The sequence below is a fragment of the Rhipicephalus sanguineus genome, chromosome 3 (assembly GCF_013339695.2).
Source record: "Rhipicephalus sanguineus isolate Rsan-2018 chromosome 3, BIME_Rsan_1.4, whole genome shotgun sequence".
Lineage (NCBI taxonomy): Eukaryota > Metazoa > Arthropoda > Arachnida > Ixodida > Ixodidae > Rhipicephalus > Rhipicephalus sanguineus.
This window is the reverse complement of record NC_051178.1, coordinates 75,456,688-75,476,080: the sequence shown is the minus strand read 5'-3', so window position 1 is coordinate 75,476,080 and position 19,393 is coordinate 75,456,688. Positions and strand designations below refer to the sequence as shown.

Here is a 19,393-nt window from a genome sequence, read left to right as displayed (position 1 = left end):
TATGCCTCTTTAGCCTCTATTAGGTCAGAGTTATACATAGGCTCGGAAGAAAGCTCACCATGCTCACTGCTTCATAGCTTGTGGTTGTTTGTGCCACCATGTGCCATTTTGTGCGTGGAGAGAGCGCATTGTGGTTTCTATTTCAGAAAAAAAGTTCGGTGTTAAACTAACATAAGGCCTCTTCAAAGGCAAGTTTGAATCAAAATTGGAGCCACTTGTGAGCGGTGATTGGTAAGGGTTGCAGTGTAATGTAAAAATAGTTTGAGCTCCTTATGAATTGAAGTTGATGGTTTAGCTAGCAGGTTAAGCCTATTGATCAAGGACCAATAAATACATGCCATATTCAAGACTAGTTCAGTTGTTTCTGTGCCTGGTACTTTATCACTTTGTGTATTCCACTGATAATTGAGCCTACCTGCGTGACAGGTTACAAGAGTCTGCTTGAACCTGAAGGTAATGGTTGGACTGACCCTTAACTGTAAACGTAAACTGTTGAAAAAGTCCCCACCCAAAGCATTTGTGGTCGTGGAGATGTAATATGATTGTGTTAGTTTTAGTGACCTTGTGTGCATAGCTCCTGGTTCAAAGTAAGAATTTGTGCTATTGTTTTCATACATTTGTGATGGTTTAACATAAAAGTGTGTACTTGTTGCAAGAGCTGCTGTGTACCACAACTGAAGGTACGTGCATAACATGCGGCCATGTTGCATGTGTGGTGCATAGCATTCGTGCTCATGTACAGTGGTTGGTAGCATCAACATAATTGTGCAAATCTGAATTCTCCTCTATGCTTACACCTTGTGAAAACTTGTGCCTTCTTCAGCTGTCAAGCTGCTGTTGTCATTCTATATAGGATCAACAGTATTTTGAAAAAAAGCCACGCATAGTATCCACAAAGTGAATGATGATGAGTGGGCGAAGCTCTGGGGATCGGTCACCGTGAATTTCCTGTTTGTCGTTTTTACCGTTTTTCTGCCGCTTCCCGCGCCCTCGCCTCCGGAGTAGTAGCTTGTTGTCGGTGTTCCCGTTGAGCCGCCGCATGCCGAGCCTTACGTTCATTTTCATCTGTGGAAGAAAAAGAATGTTTGGTCTGGAGCGCGCTTACATATGCATTTGCACCGCAGCGTCCTCTCGTGCATTTAAAGTGGCAAAGAATCGATGACAAAGCTCGGTCCTAAGGTCCATAATGTGTGCATTGAAGTCGCCGACTAGTATAAATGGTTTGTGCTTGTAGGTGTTTTATATATTGTTCTGTGAAAATTACGATTCTTCTATTGTAAACCTTTTTTTGATTCACATACATGTTTCGACTATAGCAACGGTTTTCTAACCAACATGACAGCAGACAGTGAGTGTCGACAACAAAGCTAGGTCCTAAGGTCCATAATGTCTACATTGAAATCACCAACTAGTACAAAGGGTTTGTGCTTCTGGGTGTTCTATGTTGTTCTGTCACAATTATGATACGCCCTTGTGCACTGCAGCGCCCCTAGCGGACTCCATGCAAAACTGAGACACGCTGCCGCCACCTCGCCGTACACGGGACATGCCTCAACCCTAAAGTGCTTCGCTCCTAAAAGGAGGTTCGTAAGTACAAGTAACCTCGAGCAGTTCAAATTGCACAACCATCTGCGATAGCTGCGCAAAACTTTGCCAAGTGGTCAAACCTGCTACATCCTGCTGCATTATGATAAAAAATCTTGTAACTTGTGCCGAGACGTCGTTTTTGTGGTCGTTTGAAGGAAACAGACAGCAGATGCTAGAGGTCTATATTTACGTTACCACTGTGATTTCGAGTAGTCATAAGAATAGGCAGGTGAGTGCTATGTAGTTCAAAGGGGCTACCCTGGTGAACGATTTAAACCTACCCATACTGGGTAATCAAAGTTTTCTAATTGACCATACTGTGAGATTGTGTTAATAGGTTCAACAAAATTGTTTGTAACTGTTGTGGATCAAGTTAGAGAAAAGTTATAATTGGTGCAAGTACAAGGTTTTGTAGGATGACAGTCTTATTAATATTGTTGTACTAATTACAGTCAGCAAACACAGACACGGTGTTTGTGGTGTCTTGACTTCTCTCTTGTGTCCGTGTTTGCACGCCCTTTCTCTTTAACATGAATACTTACCATCTGGCTCATCTCTCTGTTATTTTGCTGATGTAGAATAGACCGTTTCATTTGAGTTTGTTTTAAAGAAATTGTAGTACTGTTCTAGTTTACCACTGGAAGAGTTCATGCAGGGTGCTTAAGTTTTAATTTCATACAATGGGCAGACTTTGCCAACACAGGCTGCAGTGTACCGTGAAATTATGCTGAGAAAGCATGTTGTCCCAGTCTCCCGGTATATCTCATTTGGGCTTCCTGACCATGGCAACAGTACATATTAAAGAGCTTGTCAAAAGTGAATACGTAGCGTCCTCTTAGCACAAATTTTTTGGAGCAAAGATTAGATCTCAGACACAGAGGACCAGCTACTAAACCCCGTTTGTTAACCGCCCAGGAACGAGGATTCCAACGCTTCTGTCCATATAGCACGACAGCAGGTACTTCTCCACACAACAAAGGTCTAGGTTGTACTGAAAGCACAAATGTAATCAGATTTGTTCGTTTGGATAGTAAGTAGAATGAATGAAAAATTTAGACGGCCATGTGCTCCAGTATTGTAACTAAAGCATCAAGGAAAGCGACATTTGTTTACAAATATGAAGTGAATTCTGGAGAAGTGTTAGGTGGCCCGTGGTCATGGAACTAAAGAAACTTAAGACTGTCCACAGGAAACTAAAGAGTGGTGACCTAATTTCATCTTCAGAAGTACTCCAAGTAAACATGCATGCATGTGTGCATAAAGCAATTTCGTTAAACATGTACAACTGCTTCAGCCTGGAGGCTCAAATATTTGCTTTCAAAAATGTGACAGATGACTGCTCCAAAAGGTTGTTATGCTGCTCCAGAAGCTGCGCCGAGGTGGCTTTGGTCGTTCATATCACTGCAAAGCACATCCTATGAGGAGTTCAACTGCCATGGAGGGTGAGAGGCTTTCGATAACAGCAGAGGCACAACAGGCTTCCACGTGTGTGCGACATTACAAGAAATTATTGCCAGTTATGATGATTTAATGTAGCCAACAGGAGGTGCTCAGCGGCGAAGCTTTATGGGCAATCACTCGCAAGCATATGAACTTCTCGCTGTGCTTCACTGATATGTCTTCACATATTTTCATGTAGTGAATGACATTTCTAAAATGCAAGGTGAAATAAGCTGATATGAGCTGTGAAATAGGGCAGATGTGTTCATTTATGTGCTAGTTCTCTAATCATTGGCGCAGGCATTGTGTAACAGTGATATATAAAAACGCCAGGCCTGCGCGGAAAGCGCAGCACAGTCACAGCGAAAGCTGGAAGAGCGGCATTTCTAGAGCCCGTTGTAAACTCTCTTGGGGCTACTCATACATGTACGCTAGCAAGGTATCCACTTCGCTACAAATCGCAATATTTGTGAAGTTGGGAAGCACCTACAACGCCATTATTCATCATTGTGCGCAGAAGCGAAGTTCCAGCTACACATATGTAAGGCATTTTGTGCACTTTGTTTACGTGACGACTGATGACGATGAAGAATTGTGGCTCAGCCCTTGTAATGGGTTGGAAGCTTTAAACGGCTCATCAGTTCCGTAATTCTCATTATGTGACGCCCAGTCGCTATTTCACTCTCCCACTATGCAATATAACATACGTTGACGTGAGAAAGAGAGACAGAGAGAGGAGGGAAGAACTTCATCGAGACCCTGAGGAAATGGATGATGGGCTTATGGGCTTCCTTGGCAATAAATGCAAGTGCACTTGCGAGGAACCCGCTACGCTATACCTCATCATAATTTGTGTGTCATAGGGAAACAGCCACTATACCATTTTTTGTCATTCAACGGAGAGCCGTGGTACCCGCTAAAAACATGTGAGGCATTATGCGCACTTTGTTGGTGTTGTGCCTGATGACGATGAAGAATTATTTCAGAGCCCCATGTAATGGGTTGGAAGCATCCAACAAGCTACTCGTTGCGCACTTCGCATTGTGTGACGCCTGGTTACAGAATTCGCGTTGTGCGACGCTTTTGGTGCTTATTTCACTCTTCTACCACACTAAATTACATATGTTAATATGGTTCCTTCTGGACATGAAGCCTCTATAGCGTCTTCTTGCTAGGTAGTTCCAAGCACCGGCCCGATTTTCAACAGAATATTTGTATACTGTATCACGCAAAACACTATATAAGGACTTAATATCTATGCTCTTCCCACCTCCGCTGTACCGATCATCATATTTTGATCTTCCAGGCCATGATGTGTTGAAACGAGTGCAAAAAATGTATATATCTCCCAATTCAAAAACATTCTTTTATAAACTCCATTCTGAAACACTCCCCGTAAAAACATGGTTACAAACAAAAGGCATTTTTGTATCCTCGGTCAACTGCCGTCTCTGTGATGTACCTGAAACAATAGAGCATTGCTTCGTGAGCTGCAAAGATGCGATTCTTTTCTGGGATGTCCTTCAGCGAACTCTGCAGAAAGAATTTGAAATTAATTCGTACACTATTCGTTATTTGATGCCAACACCTCTTGATGAAGTGCCGTACGATATGTTCCTTGTTATTGGTATGCACAGTTTGTGGAAGACGCGAATGCAGGACCGTAACGCAGAGCCGATCACCTCGTCACGTATACATTTCACCCGAATGGTTATTAATTTAAAAGAAGTTTACGACGAACTTGATTTCAGACCGGACTGGTACACAATATTCGCGAGGTGCTTAGCCTCGCCACCTTTTCTGTGCAACACCTGATGAAGAACTCTCCCTGGAATGAAGGACTATAAGTTAGTCTTCCAGTTTTGTGGAAGTGCTTGTACTTTCATTGTCGCTAAGTGTCTGTAGTAGTGTAACTCTACTGTTGTGATACTGTGTACTATATTCATACGCATTCTATTAAATACCATGATCAAAAAAAAAAAAAAAAAAAAAAACCGGCATGGCTCTGAGGTACAACACTGGGCTCCCACGCAGAGGGCCCAGGTTCGAACCCCGTTCCATCCTGGAAATTTTTTCTTATTTCGTTTTTTTTTTTCTTATTTCGAGCGATAGTGGTTACGGACACCGGCGGCGGCGGCGGACAACTACGGCACCAAAAACAGCCGGTGAAATGATCTCATAACATCTTTCGCTGTAAAAGAGGATGTCATTCGAACAACAGAAAGCTGAGTAGTAAGTTTGTGCATGCACCTGGTATGGAAGGGCAGACCCGTGAAACACAGGCACAAGAAGAATCGGGAGACAGTGGTGTAGCCAGCGAGCGGCACATCAGGCAAGGTGCCCTCTCGTCTCCCTCTCCATCTGGAGAACCATTAGATATGTAGCGTAGAACAACGCAAGGCAGCATCGCCTGCCTAGTCAGACAATGCATGAAATAAGGAAGTACAGCAACAATGCGCAAGCGAGAGCATTCCTGAAAAGCTCCCACATTCTCGTTTGCATCAGTTTGTGTCGGAGGAGAAAAAGTTGAGCATTTCATTTATAGCAGTCAATTAGGTCAAAGTGCCCTGCTGTGTGCTAAATTTGACCTATTGTTCTATTTTTCTCTTCTGTGTCAAGTTAATATGCAGAACTTTTGGACGAGGAAGTGGCCGAGATTCAGTATCCAGGGAGCATCATGTGACAGTGTCGTAGTGTAGTCACAAGAAATATCAAAGAAAGGCTCGGGGGGAAGTTTGCCCTCACTACATCACATCTGTGCAGCAGTAGCTACTGAGTGTGACAACATTGCAGGGAAGATAGGATTTCCACGTATGACAACATCACTAAAACCTACCATGAACTAAAAATAGTCTTGAAAGATCCCAAAACCATGTATGACCTACATCCGGTGAGTTGATGCAAAGGCAGTGCAGTAGAGAAGCTCGGAGAGGTGATGCATCAGGGATGGTGAGCTTGCCAAGGCTAGCTGCTTGACATCATAATGCCCCCTAAATTGTTTGTTTTTTCTTCGTATGCGAGTTCAAAGTTCTGCCAGACTTCTTTGCATAGCGACACATTTGCAAAAGTTATGCCCCTGATGTTCTCTGGTATATTGAACATTAGTTTAACTATTACATAACACTGCTGTGGGAGAAGTTTGTACTGTGCTCACGATGAACCACGACATAAGAACTTTCAGTATAACAGCTGGTATGTGCAATTTCTCAAGATAACCATGTCATGTCGCTACAAATCTGGCCACTAAAGGTGATGTTGGCTATGATGTAAACGTACAAGTCGATGTTATGCTGATGGGACATGAATAGAAGACGTGATGGTGGAAACAATGTGGTGTGCACCACTTGTCTCCAAGTTGACACACTTCGAACCATGAGCACTGTATGTGACCAGATAATACCAACGAAGCATTCACGATGTGTGCGCTTGTTTATAGACTCCTTAGCCCTGGTCTTATTTTGTGCACAAAACAGTTACGACTAGCACATTACGGTGTGTATGTGCAAGCGAAAAAGATGTACAGGGGCAGTCAAAAGTTTCCAGGCCGCCATCTCACGTGATCGTGTGGCCTGGGAAATTTTGACTGCACCCCCCCTAACCCTGCACATGCACTGGGCACTGTCAATGCCGAGTGTTTCTTATTAGGCTCGTCTTGTGCATGTCACACCACTTAATACGAGCTTTCATTGGACGAGTAAGTGAACTGCAATAATCTTAGTAAGCTTGTTTTGTGCATGTCACGCCACAGTATTTTAATACGAGCTTTCATTGGACCTTAGCGTAAGTGAACTGCAATAATCTATGCTTCTTTTTATCACAACAATTTTTCTTGTGCGCTGCTTATTTGATCAAGCTTTGTGAAGCAAATTAAAGAACAAGGAAGTGTGAGGAGTGAGGACAAACTTGGTAAAAGTTGCCTTGTGTTGAAATGCCAAACTGGACAGATCTGGCACGTCCTGCTTGCAAATAAATGATGCTGTAGTTTAAATATGCATGGTGTTGTGTTCTACCTGCATGCTTTTTTTAACTGTCGAGGAGCTGCTCAAGATTATTCAAGAGTTTGCAAGAGTTCTTCCAGTGGCACTGGAGTGGTCTGTGGGTTTTACAGCAGTATTGCTTTTTATCATCACACAAGATTTGAATCTGGGATCTTCTAAATGCATGTTGGAGCTGGGAGCTTGTAGCTGCCACTTGAGCCATGAAGATGGTAAGATTTTTATTATGCATCTTTGCGAAGTTGTATAACCACTCACACAAGTTCACTACTTTGTAGATACTGGTGGCCACGCACTGTGAGTGCTTAACCAGCTATTATATTAATTTGGTTTAATTACTATATAAAATGTGTGGCAGTGAAAGAACTTACGAACCACACTTGCTGCTGCTCATGTTCACTTGCAAGCTGCATTAGGTGATCATATCACTAAAGCTGACAGTGAGCAGGCTGTTCAAGCAGAAAACATGCACTCCTCATGTGTCAAATGAACTTGTCTTGGGTTTGAGGCTTTTGAAATGCAGCTTGTTACATAGATTTCCTTGTGTGCATAATTTTGTCCACTAGGCTGCTGGGGACACCACATTTGTGGCATGCAAGCAAAACACAACTTCTTATGGCACAATGTTTGAAGTACTTCATGGCTGAAAGAAAAGAAAAGTTGGTCACTGCACCATTGGCCATATGCCATTTTAGAATAGAAGAGTAATCTGAAGGCTCTCGGTCCAAATTTTAGGTTGCAATGCACACTTCAAAACGCATGAGGTGTTTTCCTTGAGAGCATATCACCTTGTCTGTGTCACAACTTTCCATTCCGTACATTCTGTTTTCACACTGACGAGCGTTGATGAACCCTTATCTGTTGCTGTTGCAAGACGGAAGGCAAGCTAGTTGGTGGAAATCCATTTTTGATCTAAATATGAGCACTAAATGACGACAACACGACGAAGACACAAGGACCAGCGCAGACTACAACTTTATTTATATAACTGGTTGTCGTTGTCGTGTGAATGGAAACAGGTATTACTGCGGTCAGTGCATGGCCACCTCCTCATTGTGGAGAGAGTGAAAGAGAAGGGCTGAGAAAGGCAGGGAGGTCCGTAGGGTTCATTCCACCCTGAGGGTAAGAAAGTGGGGAAAAGAAAAACATGCAACATGAGCTATATGTCAAAACAAACATTGGTTTGCGAGAAGGAGCACTGTAGATGCACAGAAGGACTACCATTGGTAAATGAGCCTAACTTTTTTTTTTTTAAAAACTGCAGTGGGACAACAAGAGCATTCTCCAGCTTCAATGGATGCAGGGTCTTCTTCCGGAACCTTTAGGAATTGGTGTGTACTATATATTGCTGACCTGGCATTACGGTGAGATGATGAGGCCTTTGAAGAATCTTGAAAAGCAGCACGTAACAAAGGCGTAGTTCCTAGTTATGCCTTTTTACATTTTCTCAGGCAGGGAGCCTGTGTCCTCTTTCTCTCATCACTTAAGATTTCAGACTATGGGGCTGAGTGAGAACTCCTTTGCCTCCCTGTAAGTAAAGTGATGCCACCTGGCAGATAATGCATGTCATAGCGAGAATTAGGGGAAGTCTTTAAACGTGGAAGTAGTCATACTAGACTGTGAGGTTCCTTGTGGGAAGATGCTGGGATGAGTAGATGGGCACTTTCAATATGTGTTTGTGGGTGCCCTCTGATGGCATGGCTGCCCTCCTTGAATATCCAGTCCTGCCATAAGTCAGGCATTACACTGCCTAGTAAGCGTAACATTACGGGCTTAATCTTAAGTTAGACAGACTATAGTTCTCCTTTGATTTCGTTGATATTCCAGACGAGACATTGAATATATGAATGAGGTAGCATTCCCGAGGTTCATGGTCATAACTGGTGCGAAATCCGGATTCGTGTACCGTTCCATTGAGGTTGTTATAAATGAGTGACCTGGCATGCTGACATGTTTCAAGAGTGGAAGGCTTGATTAGGATTGTGTATGTGATCTCTGTGATCGTTGAGAGGATCCTGAGAGGTACATGTTTCAGTCTGTCCTTTATGTTGCACTTGGCATGTGCCACATTCAAGGAGGTACGCTACGTTAGGTGAATCGTAATTGAAACTTCCTTTAAGTGTGAATATAAGTCGGTTAGCTGTGCTGGTGGCATTCATTGAAGGTGTTGTACGATGACAAACTCTACAACGTTGTTTGTTGTGGCGGCTGCAACAGTCAGGTTAGAGCTGGTGATATAAAAAAAACAGATGTAAGTATGTCTGCTATGTTTTTGGAGCATCTCTAGGCAACACAAGGTGGCTCAGGATAAGCTGAGCAACCTCGTGGCTCAGCTTAGCCTGAGCTCAGCTGGCGCCTTATTCGTGCACCCACATCTCCTTATATCATACCAATAAAAGAAATGCGTTTTGTGAAAGTTATATAGCACGTCAGGACACTCACATGACTGCTACATCCAGTCAAGTCAAGTCAAGTTTATTAAATAGTTCAGTTGAGTTACACGGTTAGCATATTACAGCAGGAGGTCCCAAAGTTTCAGAGAAACTGATGGGGGACATCCTATCGCTACATGAATGGGGTAATTACAAAAAATACAGCAAAAGTATACGCACGTGGGAGCAATAATGAACAAGCTTGATTAACAATAAGATTAATACATAACATAATGGTTATACTCACGATTGAAAAAATGACATGAAAATAATCAAAAGCACGTGATAAAACAAGAATTAATAACCAAAAGCAAGATTAATGAACAGCACAACATGACAAATTCAACTCCTTTCATTATCAGTTGTATCAGGTATACAAAAGCAAATGTTAAACATGAAAATAGCTCAGAAATATTCAGAGCTGTTAACAGTTAATTACACAATTCAGGTGAGTTGTGTACTTCCTGAACAAAATATTTCTTGCTGCGCGAGATGTTAATATGAATTTTGTACGATAAATTTAATTCGAAAGGCAATGAATTCCAAATAGCTATGCTAGTAAATAGGGTTGAGAACTTGCCATAGTTTGTCCTCACGGCCGGGAAAAGATTATTGCACTGGGGAAACTGGGTAATATTGCTATTAGTTAAGTGATGATGATCAATGCATGCGATGAAAATGTCATGCGTGATGAGCCTATAGGCAAGTACGGACAGTTTATGACAAAATAATTGTCTTAGTGGGTGCATGTTAAGCTGAGGAAACAACGAGCTACAGGACAAATAAAATGGGCTAAAAGTCGTTAGTATAACTGCTTGATTCTGGAGCTTCTGCAAACGTTCAATGTACATGAAATATGTGTTGGACCTAGATGATACACAACACGAACGTATGATGTGAGGTGGAAAAGAGACTTGCGTCTTGATGATAACGTGGATTCCAAATGCAATTTTTTTTAACGAGTTATGCGGCATGTTTATGAAATTTTAGTTCACTGTATACTATGACGCCAAGAAGCCGCGCTTCACTGGAAATGTTTAGGACGTAATTACCGATGTGAAGGGAAGGTGATATGTCGATTGAAATTCGCGCAGAATGGAACACCGTAACGACGGCTTAAGTAGCATTGATTTGCAGCCGATTGTCTTGGCACCATAAAGTTATGTTACTTAAATCTGTGTTAAGGTCAGGCTGGGGTGTAGAAACTGATTAAGTTGATGTAAAGATGGTTGTGTCGTCAGCATAAAGTATGCACTTGGTCTTTGTAAGAACATTCACTCACACTCATGTGAAAGGCCACGTGTTCGCCTGGTTTATAGCGACCTTCTGCTAAAAATAGCTTCAAAGATTTAAAAAAATGTTGTCTGTCTTGCGATTCAATTCCACCATGGATAGTTCTTTTTTTTGTTTGAATCTTGTTTTAATATGACAAATCGAATGTATTGTACACGTAGAGTAGCACAGCAGTGATCTTAAGAATTTTTCTATACTAAGAAAACAACTGCAGGCAGCTGAAATAATGTGTGAAATGGTGACTCTTGCCACACAGGATGCTCATTAAGCATGTATGATAAAAGAGGTTGTGTCGATTGTAAAACTAAATCGTTATGATCGATCTTGTAACAACCGGTAGCACCTGCAGATAATAGTGCAGAAGACAACGTGCCGGTATCCGACAGTAATGTCCAAATGCCTTCTTATTGCAAACCTTAGGTATGAAGCGCATGTCTTAGCCAATGGAAAAATTTATGCAGTTGCACTCAGCATGAAAGCTGTAAATAGTGCGGAACAGTGATTCGCCTGCCCTACAGCGACATTCGCGTTCATGGGCAAGCACGCACTGGCATTCCAAACATGCAGCCTGTTGGCGTCCATGGTGGGAAAGGAAACCTTCATTTGTGATGTGCCATGGCACCCTCTCCCCTCTTCCTTTTCTTCCTCCTCACCCTCGCGTCACTCTTCCTCACACTCTCTGCCCTTTTCCACCCCCTTGCTATACTATACTATACACAGCTATGCTATGCTCATCCTCACCCTCGCATCACTCCTCACCCTCACTTCCCTTTCCCGCCCCCTTAAAATTCCAATACTTACTCTAAATGGCATGCTATACATGGTTGTGACTGCGTGACGCCATACATGGCTGTGGTATGCTTTACCCTCTCCCCTCCTCCTTTCCTTCCTGACCCTCACTTGCCTTTCTCGCACCCTTACTGTACCATACTTACATGGCTATGCTATAATACATGGTTTTGCCTGTGTGACGCCATGCATGGATGAGCTATACTTTACCCTCTCTATTCCTCCTACCCTCACTTCCCTTTCCCACGCCCTACTATACTATACTATACATGGTTCTGCTATGCATGGCTACGCTATACATGCTTTTGCCTGCGTAACGCCAAGCGACATGAGATGACAGCACACGAGAGCCCGGGCCCCTAAAGGGCTCCGCACTTAAAGGGGCCCTGCAAGACTTTTTCAGCATGGTCAGAAAACGCTGCCGATCGGTATAGTCGAGGCGCCTGAGAACACGCTAGCCAAACATCATAGTGCAGCGCGCGGCCTGGAATTTACAATTAATTCTCAAAGTCAACTAGAAATAGCTCCCTCTTCTCTCTACAAATGATGCCATGTACCCAAATTTTTGCGCCATATAACCAAAGTCTACGGCCGTTGGGTGACTTGAGCATCGTGAGCTGCATAGTTACCGTGGTCGCCGCAGGATGCCGCCACGTGGCCGCTTGCTCGCTCGCAATCGCACTGAAAGCCGCGCGTTCGAAGAAAAAGTGAAAAGAAAGTGCCCAGGGTCCTGACGCGCGCTCACGAAGGGGCGCATCTTCTTGCCTCATTGTCATCCGCCTCACTGCGGTTACTCTTCTCAAAATCACATGTTGCTTGTGCAGCCGCACTGTCCTCTTTAGCAAAAGTGTGCTTCGTTTCTTCTGGCATAGCAAGATCTTTATTCTTCACCAACGAAATACACTTTGACCGTTTCGATCTATCTAGTTCTTACTACAGAACGATAGTATATAAGCGCTATGGCTTTATAGTAATAATGTTAAAATTTAATTTTAATTCAAGAGCAAAGAAGGCGGGAAACATAAAGAAAAGTGTTTCCGCCTGGCTAGGCGTCGTTAAACCACATATGGTCGACAGAGAGTACAATACTACAGTAAACTATAAGTTGTAACAATACTCATGCAGCGTACAACTATCACACCAGTCTTGTGAATACGATAAACAACAAAGCGGTAGTGGTATTTTAACACGACAGCGTTAAAGGGACACTAAGGGCAAATAACAGTTGCATGTCAGAGTGAAAGCTCAATGTATGACAACGTCTAAAACGGCAGTATTATCAACAGCCGTGCCCTACTTACCGATAAATTAAGCTAAATGTATCAAACGATGAGCGCCACGAGTGGGACATTTTGGAAGTGATTCCGATGACGTGAGGGAGTCCGACTACAATTAATCACTAGTAATCAAACTAGCTGCAATAAAAAAAGAACCTTCTGTGCATCAAGAGACTTAATGAATGCTGCTTGTTCGTTTATGTTTGATTCATGGAAAAAAACCTCTTTGGCGTTGCCATGGGGAACGGCGCGCGTGGTTCAAAAGTTCCGTTTTCGCCGAACTGCGCTTCGCCCGGCGCCCTGCTTCGCTATCGCGGTCGCGTCTCAGTGGTAGTTTCGGTATCGCGTACTGCCGCGTGTGTTTTGCACGCTCGTGAAAGTCGCTCTGACAGAGAGTTCGACAAATGGCCGCATGCATGTGATGTTGCCGGATGCCCGAATGATGCACGCCGCCAGTGCACGCCGCCGCGCAATAAAGACAGGCAACAATGGGCACGGCAGCAGTGACGTATGAAAGTCTGATTTCAGGCGGGTGATTTGAAGTGCGCTAACGCGATGCGGACCACTAAAACGTGATTTTATTTCAAAATAAGCACTACCGTGGCACAACAGTTAAGTAGCACTACGGGGGTTTCTGGACCGCTATTTCAACAATCAACGTCGACTTAATATTCGCCTTTAGTGTCCCTTTAAAGCGTCGTGTCGCAGAAATTGTGGTGTCGGCGTCGCTATCGGCAGCGTTCTTCGTGAGCCGAAAATCCCAAGAAATTTACAGAATAAAATCCAGTGTAAGAGCCGGAATGAAACCGAGACATCCTGCGTGAGAGAAAAACAGTTAACCTAAATAAAAACTTCGGAGGCACATTTCCGCAGTAAGACAGATAACTGGGCAAGTTGGTATGGATCCATAATTTAAACTTTTTTAGCGCGCACAAAAGACAAGGACAAGCAAGAGACACACGAGCGCTAACTCTCAACTGTTTATTTTTTCAAAGGAACGATACATATAAATACCCAAAAACCAGCATAGAGCATGTGCGGCGCAAGTCATGTGACACACTGTCAGAAGGGCTAAACAGAATTTAAAAAAACAAACTCTTTATCTGTTAGAGCCACCGAAGGGTGACTGATGCATTTCTCTGCACACCTATTGATATAAAATGCTTCCGTAACTTCCCGTGTTAGTTTGTCTTTATCTGCAAACAAGATATCTGTATCATAAAAAACGGGTTCACAATGGCATGATTTACAATGATCAGACAGGTGTGAAAATGTTTCTTTCCCTAGTGAGTTAGCATGCTCTTTAAGCCGTGTGTTGATACAGCGGCCAGTCTGTCCTATGTACATACTTCCACAGGTTAAAGGTATCCGATATACCACCCCTTTTCGGCATTTTGTTAACTTCGATTCCTCCTTTAAAGGGCCAGTAAACAACCGCGATGTCCAAAAATTGTAATGAAAAGAAATATGCGCACTTTTGCTATGTGAACATGCTGCCGCAATAATTTTGCGAGTACGTGCTATAATAAGGAAGTTACAGGGGTTAGAACATCCGTTTCAGCTGGTTTCAAATTTTCGCGCGGCCTCACCACCCTTCTCCACCACATGGAGGAAAGGCGTAGCCCGTCGTCGTGACTCCGCCCACTTCGGCAACGTGACACGACGTCAACAATTGACGTCATGGGCGAGCTCGATCAGTCGCAATGCACTTCCGCTTGCTGCGGCTCCTGGTTGTTTATTGTTTATATTGTCGCACGTGCTCCGTAACTTGACGGGCAGTTTTCGGCTCTTCACTATTTTTAAACCTTTGTGACAGTTCACAATGCAGCAGGAATGCGTGCTTGCTTTCCGAGACGTCGAAGGGGCGCGAGAGAAAAGCCTGGAGAACCCCGCTTGCCGCGCGAGCAAGAGCGACCCGTCCGAGCTACCGGAGATTCCCCTCTCCCCGCTCGATTTGCAGCCGGCAACTGAACAACGCTTCGCTACACTGTAGCTTCGCCGAAGTGCCGAAGTGCGTGCAGGTGCTATGCAGTGCGAGGAATATACGCGCGACAACTGCGTTAGAGTGCTCTAACTGCGTGGCCGAAACCGCATCACCGCAGGGCCAAAAAACAAGGCGCAGTTTCGTAGCGGTGGGTGGGAACAGGAACTGACGTTAACTTGACAATTGTTTGTTGAGACCTGGTTTAGACCAATCGACGAGCTCAGTGCTACGTGGAGGATTGGTCAGGCGTAGGAAAGAAGCGCGGGAATTGTTTTTCAAAATGAAGGGTCTGCGCGGCGCGCAGCGCTGTAATATTCGGAAAACGTGATCGCCGCGGTCTACTGTAGGGATTAGCGAGCTTGTTTGGCGGGTGTAAAAAAAAAGTCGCAGCCTGTTTACGGGCCCTTTAAGCCACAGCTGCATTTATTTCCCCCCACTCTGAACTTTTTTGCAACGGCCTGGCACAAATGTTGCGCCTTAATGGGGGCGCTGAAAACAACTTCAATTCCATATCTTCCGCCAGCAAGAGACACACGAGTTAGCGCTCGTGTGTCTCTTGCTTGTCCTTGTCTTTTGTGCGCGCTAAAAAAGTTTAAATTATGGGCACATTTCCGCGTTACTGTTTTTTAATTAGGCTGTCGGTTGCCATTAATATCCCACTCTGTGGCGCGAAAACGAAATCGGCGGGGAAAGCACAAACTTTCGCTCTTGTGGGAATTTCGTTGGCGCGAGAATGCGGCAGAAAACACATGGAATTTACAAAAAAACACATTTATTTCCAAACGTCAGTAAGTTTGCTTTGCCGGGCCTTACCACGCAACAATTTCATGCCTCTCGATCGGGAATCTCGTTTACCACTGCACAAACTTCGCCCCATGCACTGGTCAGTGACGGCGGCACTGCGCTGTCACCAGTACCGTCATCAAGTGCGCCTACAGGCGAACCTTCTTCCGGCTCCGCTGGATCAGCGTGGATCAGCGCAGAATCGTGGACAGCGAGTTGCACGCAACACCGAATTCTTCGGTGATGTCCATTTTTTTTCCTGCCTTTTTCCACCTCACTGATGATTGCAGCCTTATCTTCCAGCATGACGAACTTCCGCTTTTTCGTTGGAGGCGGCATCTTCGCAGGTAGCGAAATCGGACGAAGCAATCGCAACACACAGTTCACGTTGCGCCAAGCGACTAAGCAAACGCTTCACAAATGGCACCACACACGCGACCATGTGCGCGCAAAGCCGACAAAGCTAAGCACAGAGTCAAGCCAACCAACGAAACTCCATGAGGAATGTGGATTTGGGTATACGTAGTCGACGATAACGAGCAGGTATTTCGGCAAGTCATCATCATCATCATTGTCGCCAGCCTTTCTTTTTGTAAATAATGATGGCGGCTGCTTCTCAAGTGCGCTGTAGCGATAGTTTTGCACAATTTAAGTGTAGCATGAATGCATTTCAGCAGTTTTCGAATGTGGTTAATGTTGCGAGAGTAGATTATTTGCGCACTGGTGCTTCAAAAATTTCGTTAATGAGGGACTGCAGTATGAATATCTTTCGTAGTCTCGAGTTACGAAATGCATTGACTCCTATGGGCGTTCGCCGGTGCTCCGAAAATATTTCGTTGCGGTGAGAATTTCGTTCCCTCGGGATTTTGTTATCGCGGGTTTCGACTGTATATTGTTGCAGTACCAAGGAGAACATTCTGTTTCCAAGTGAAAGGGTTCTCTGAAAGTTTTTTTATGTTTCCTCTTCGTCTCCGGCGTGCATTATTTCATCCGAATATTTTTCTCATGTCTTCACATGCGCACTGAGGACTGCATCTGCACTCGTGTGAGCTTGGGATTCTGTATGTATGCAGGGACTCAGCGTAGTGTGGTGCGACTTGGGCTTTTATTCTGTTTTTGTGTACTTTAGCGCTTGTCTGAGGCTTATGAGTGCGTGATATTTCATGTTATTCTTACCTTGTGTGTTTATTTTTATTTTGAACACTATATTATTATTATTATTATTATTATTATTATTATTATTATTATTATTATTATTATTATTATTATTATTCCTGCTACTGTGATTGCGAATCAAAGCTACTTGCTGAAAATAGTGGCCGTGGCTTTATGTCACGACTTTCAGCTTTTTGAAGTGTTTATTTCAATATTAAAGCCTTATTTTAGTTTTCTGTAACTTCGAGAATAAATAGGAGGATGAATATTGCATTTGGCGCGCATGTGCGATGATGCGTCGCACCAGAAGGCTCAGCCGCATGATCCGTCACCGACCGGCGTAAGAAATGACGGAAAACTTATTTTTTGAGAAACATGGTTTAGGAAACGTTTATTCCAAATACGCATGCCAGTCGTCCCTGTACTTGAAAATAACAAAATTGCACATTTTTTTTTTGTTGAAGGCATCATAAATTATGCCTTCAACAAAAAATGCACAATGATGCGTAATCGCGACTTTGGAAATGCATTTCGCTTTGAGTCGGGCGTCGTTGTCGTCGATCGTCTCCTCTTCACCGTAAACGTGATTGACGAGCCTTTCTCCTTTTATCACGTTCGCTTTTCGGAAGTGCCAGTCAAGCTTGAACGTCCTTTTGAAGCAGCACTGCAAGTGGTACATTGTGAGGCGCCGCAAGTGCACCGCGAGAGCTCTGCACGTGCACGGAAGCGAGCGGCAGCGCATTGAAGAGAAGGGAAAACGCGCGTTGCTTGCACCAGTTTGTATTTTGATGCCAGAGATGGCGCCAACTGTCAAGGGCAGCAGCGCCACTAAGCGATGCTTCGGGAGCCTATGGGGCACTGATCATAACCGAATCCCCTAGAGTCTGCTATGTGATCTAGAGTAGCTTAAATTTCGCATACAGGCGCCTAGTGATTGCCGCTGACGGACAAATTATGAGTAATGTTGAATAGTCTACTACATAATGACCAAGTGATAGCCAGCGTCGGTATTTGTTGGCTAAATGATGGCTAATATTGGCTTTTGCTAGGTAATAATGCTTACTAAAGGACGGCAAATCATGCCTGGTGTAACTTCACGTTGGTTGAGTGATGCAATGACAAATAATCCTTACGCACTACCACATCTTCAGTAAAACGTTTCTCCTGGATTTCTTTTTCTACCTGGCAACTGTTCTTTTAAGGAAAAAGAACGTTTTAGAAGTTTCATTTCGTCAACTTGGCCTAACAATGCCTTCAACAGCCATTCCCTCACTTGGAACGTGGTCACTAGGACTATGTGAAGAGAGGATTTTCTTGCCTCTTGAAACCTTATCTGGGACACAAGAAAGTTATATCTTGCTAAATATCTGGACACTATAGTGCGGCCATAAGTACAGTATAATGCAGCTACACTGATTTTAACGAACTTATTAAACCCAATTGTAAAACCTCCTCACGCAGCGGGTATGAGCCACTGATAAGGAGCAAGACCGAGAATGTGCCCCTATAGATCCAAGAATCTTCATCTTGAATCAACATCGTCATCCCATCCTCACGTGAGAAGAGCCGATATATGCCTTGAATACATTGCAGGTGTAAGCGACCGTTGAGAAGGCGAACTAGAGCCGTAGAGCAGCCAGCCAGCTGTCTAGAAGCCATCGAAGAACGTCGCCGGCGCATTCATACGTCCTTCGTGGCGCGTCTGTCCTGCGAAAATACATCATGGTGTACCTGTTCCTCGCCATAATCGTCGCCGCCATTTCCAGTTCCGTCATTAAGCGGCTCTCCATACCGCAGGTCGACAACGACGTGGCCTCGGAGGTGATCTTCGGCGTAAAGCACGACGACGGTTCAGGGCTGCCACCCATCTTTGTAGACCGGGGCGGCGCCGTCGACGCGCCCGAGTACACCTTGGCGGCATTCCGCGAGGCGAAGAACAGAGGTGCCTTTGGAGTAGTGTTCGAGTTATCCTTCACGTGGGACAACTTCGCCGTCATCTTCCACGGCGAGACCCTCGAGCGCACCACCAACGGCAGAGGCCGGTTGGCTGACATCAGGTTCGACGATCTCCGCCTACTCGACGCCGCGCACAGACACCCCTTCGCGCAACGCTACCGAGGCGAACGCGTACCAACACTCGAAGAAGGCGTCCAAGAGTGCCTTCAGCTAGGCATGCGAATCATCATACACGTAAGAAAGTACGATGCTCGCATTGTCGGTGTCATCGACCAGATTTTCCGCGAGAGACCCGAACTGTATCTGCGGGCGCTGGTCGCCTCTGTCTACCCTGACATTGTGTACGAACTGCGCCTTCGAAATCCACGGATCGTGACGGCGCTGACTTGGAGGCCCGGGCTTCTGGCCTACGAGGACACGAACAACACGCTGCGGCGCTTCGAGTCACATGCCGCTACTTTGATGGCCACCGTCGCCGACTGGCTTTTCGAGAAGGTCCTTCACGTCGGCCTGTTGCCTTACGTCACCGGTGTGTCGGCTGTCGTGATTAGCTCGAACGTACTGAGCACCGAGTACGTGCGCACCTGGCGTAGCCGTGGTGTGCACGTGATTGCCTGTACGTCGAACCGTCCGGGCGAGAAGAACTTCCTCCGTGATGTACTTCGAGTTCCCATAATTACCGATACCATGCGTCACGAATAA

The 19,393-nt window shown here is 44.6% G+C and overlaps 1 protein-coding gene across 1 annotated transcript; it reads left to right on the top strand.

Annotated features, from left to right (window-relative positions):
* The first annotated feature begins 18,457 nt into the window (after positions 1-18,457).
* LOC119385579 (glycerophosphodiester phosphodiesterase 1) lies at positions 18,458-19,393 on the top strand. Its single transcript, XM_037652991.1, has one exon. It carries the CDS (start codon positions 18,458-18,460, stop codon positions 19,391-19,393), a length of 936 nt encoding a protein of 311 aa, XP_037508919.1.

Coding starts and splice junctions, on each gene's coding strand:
- LOC119385579 (XM_037652991.1), top strand. CDS start 18,458: ATGGTGTACCTGTTCCTCGCCATAATCGTCGCCGCCATTTCCAGTTCC.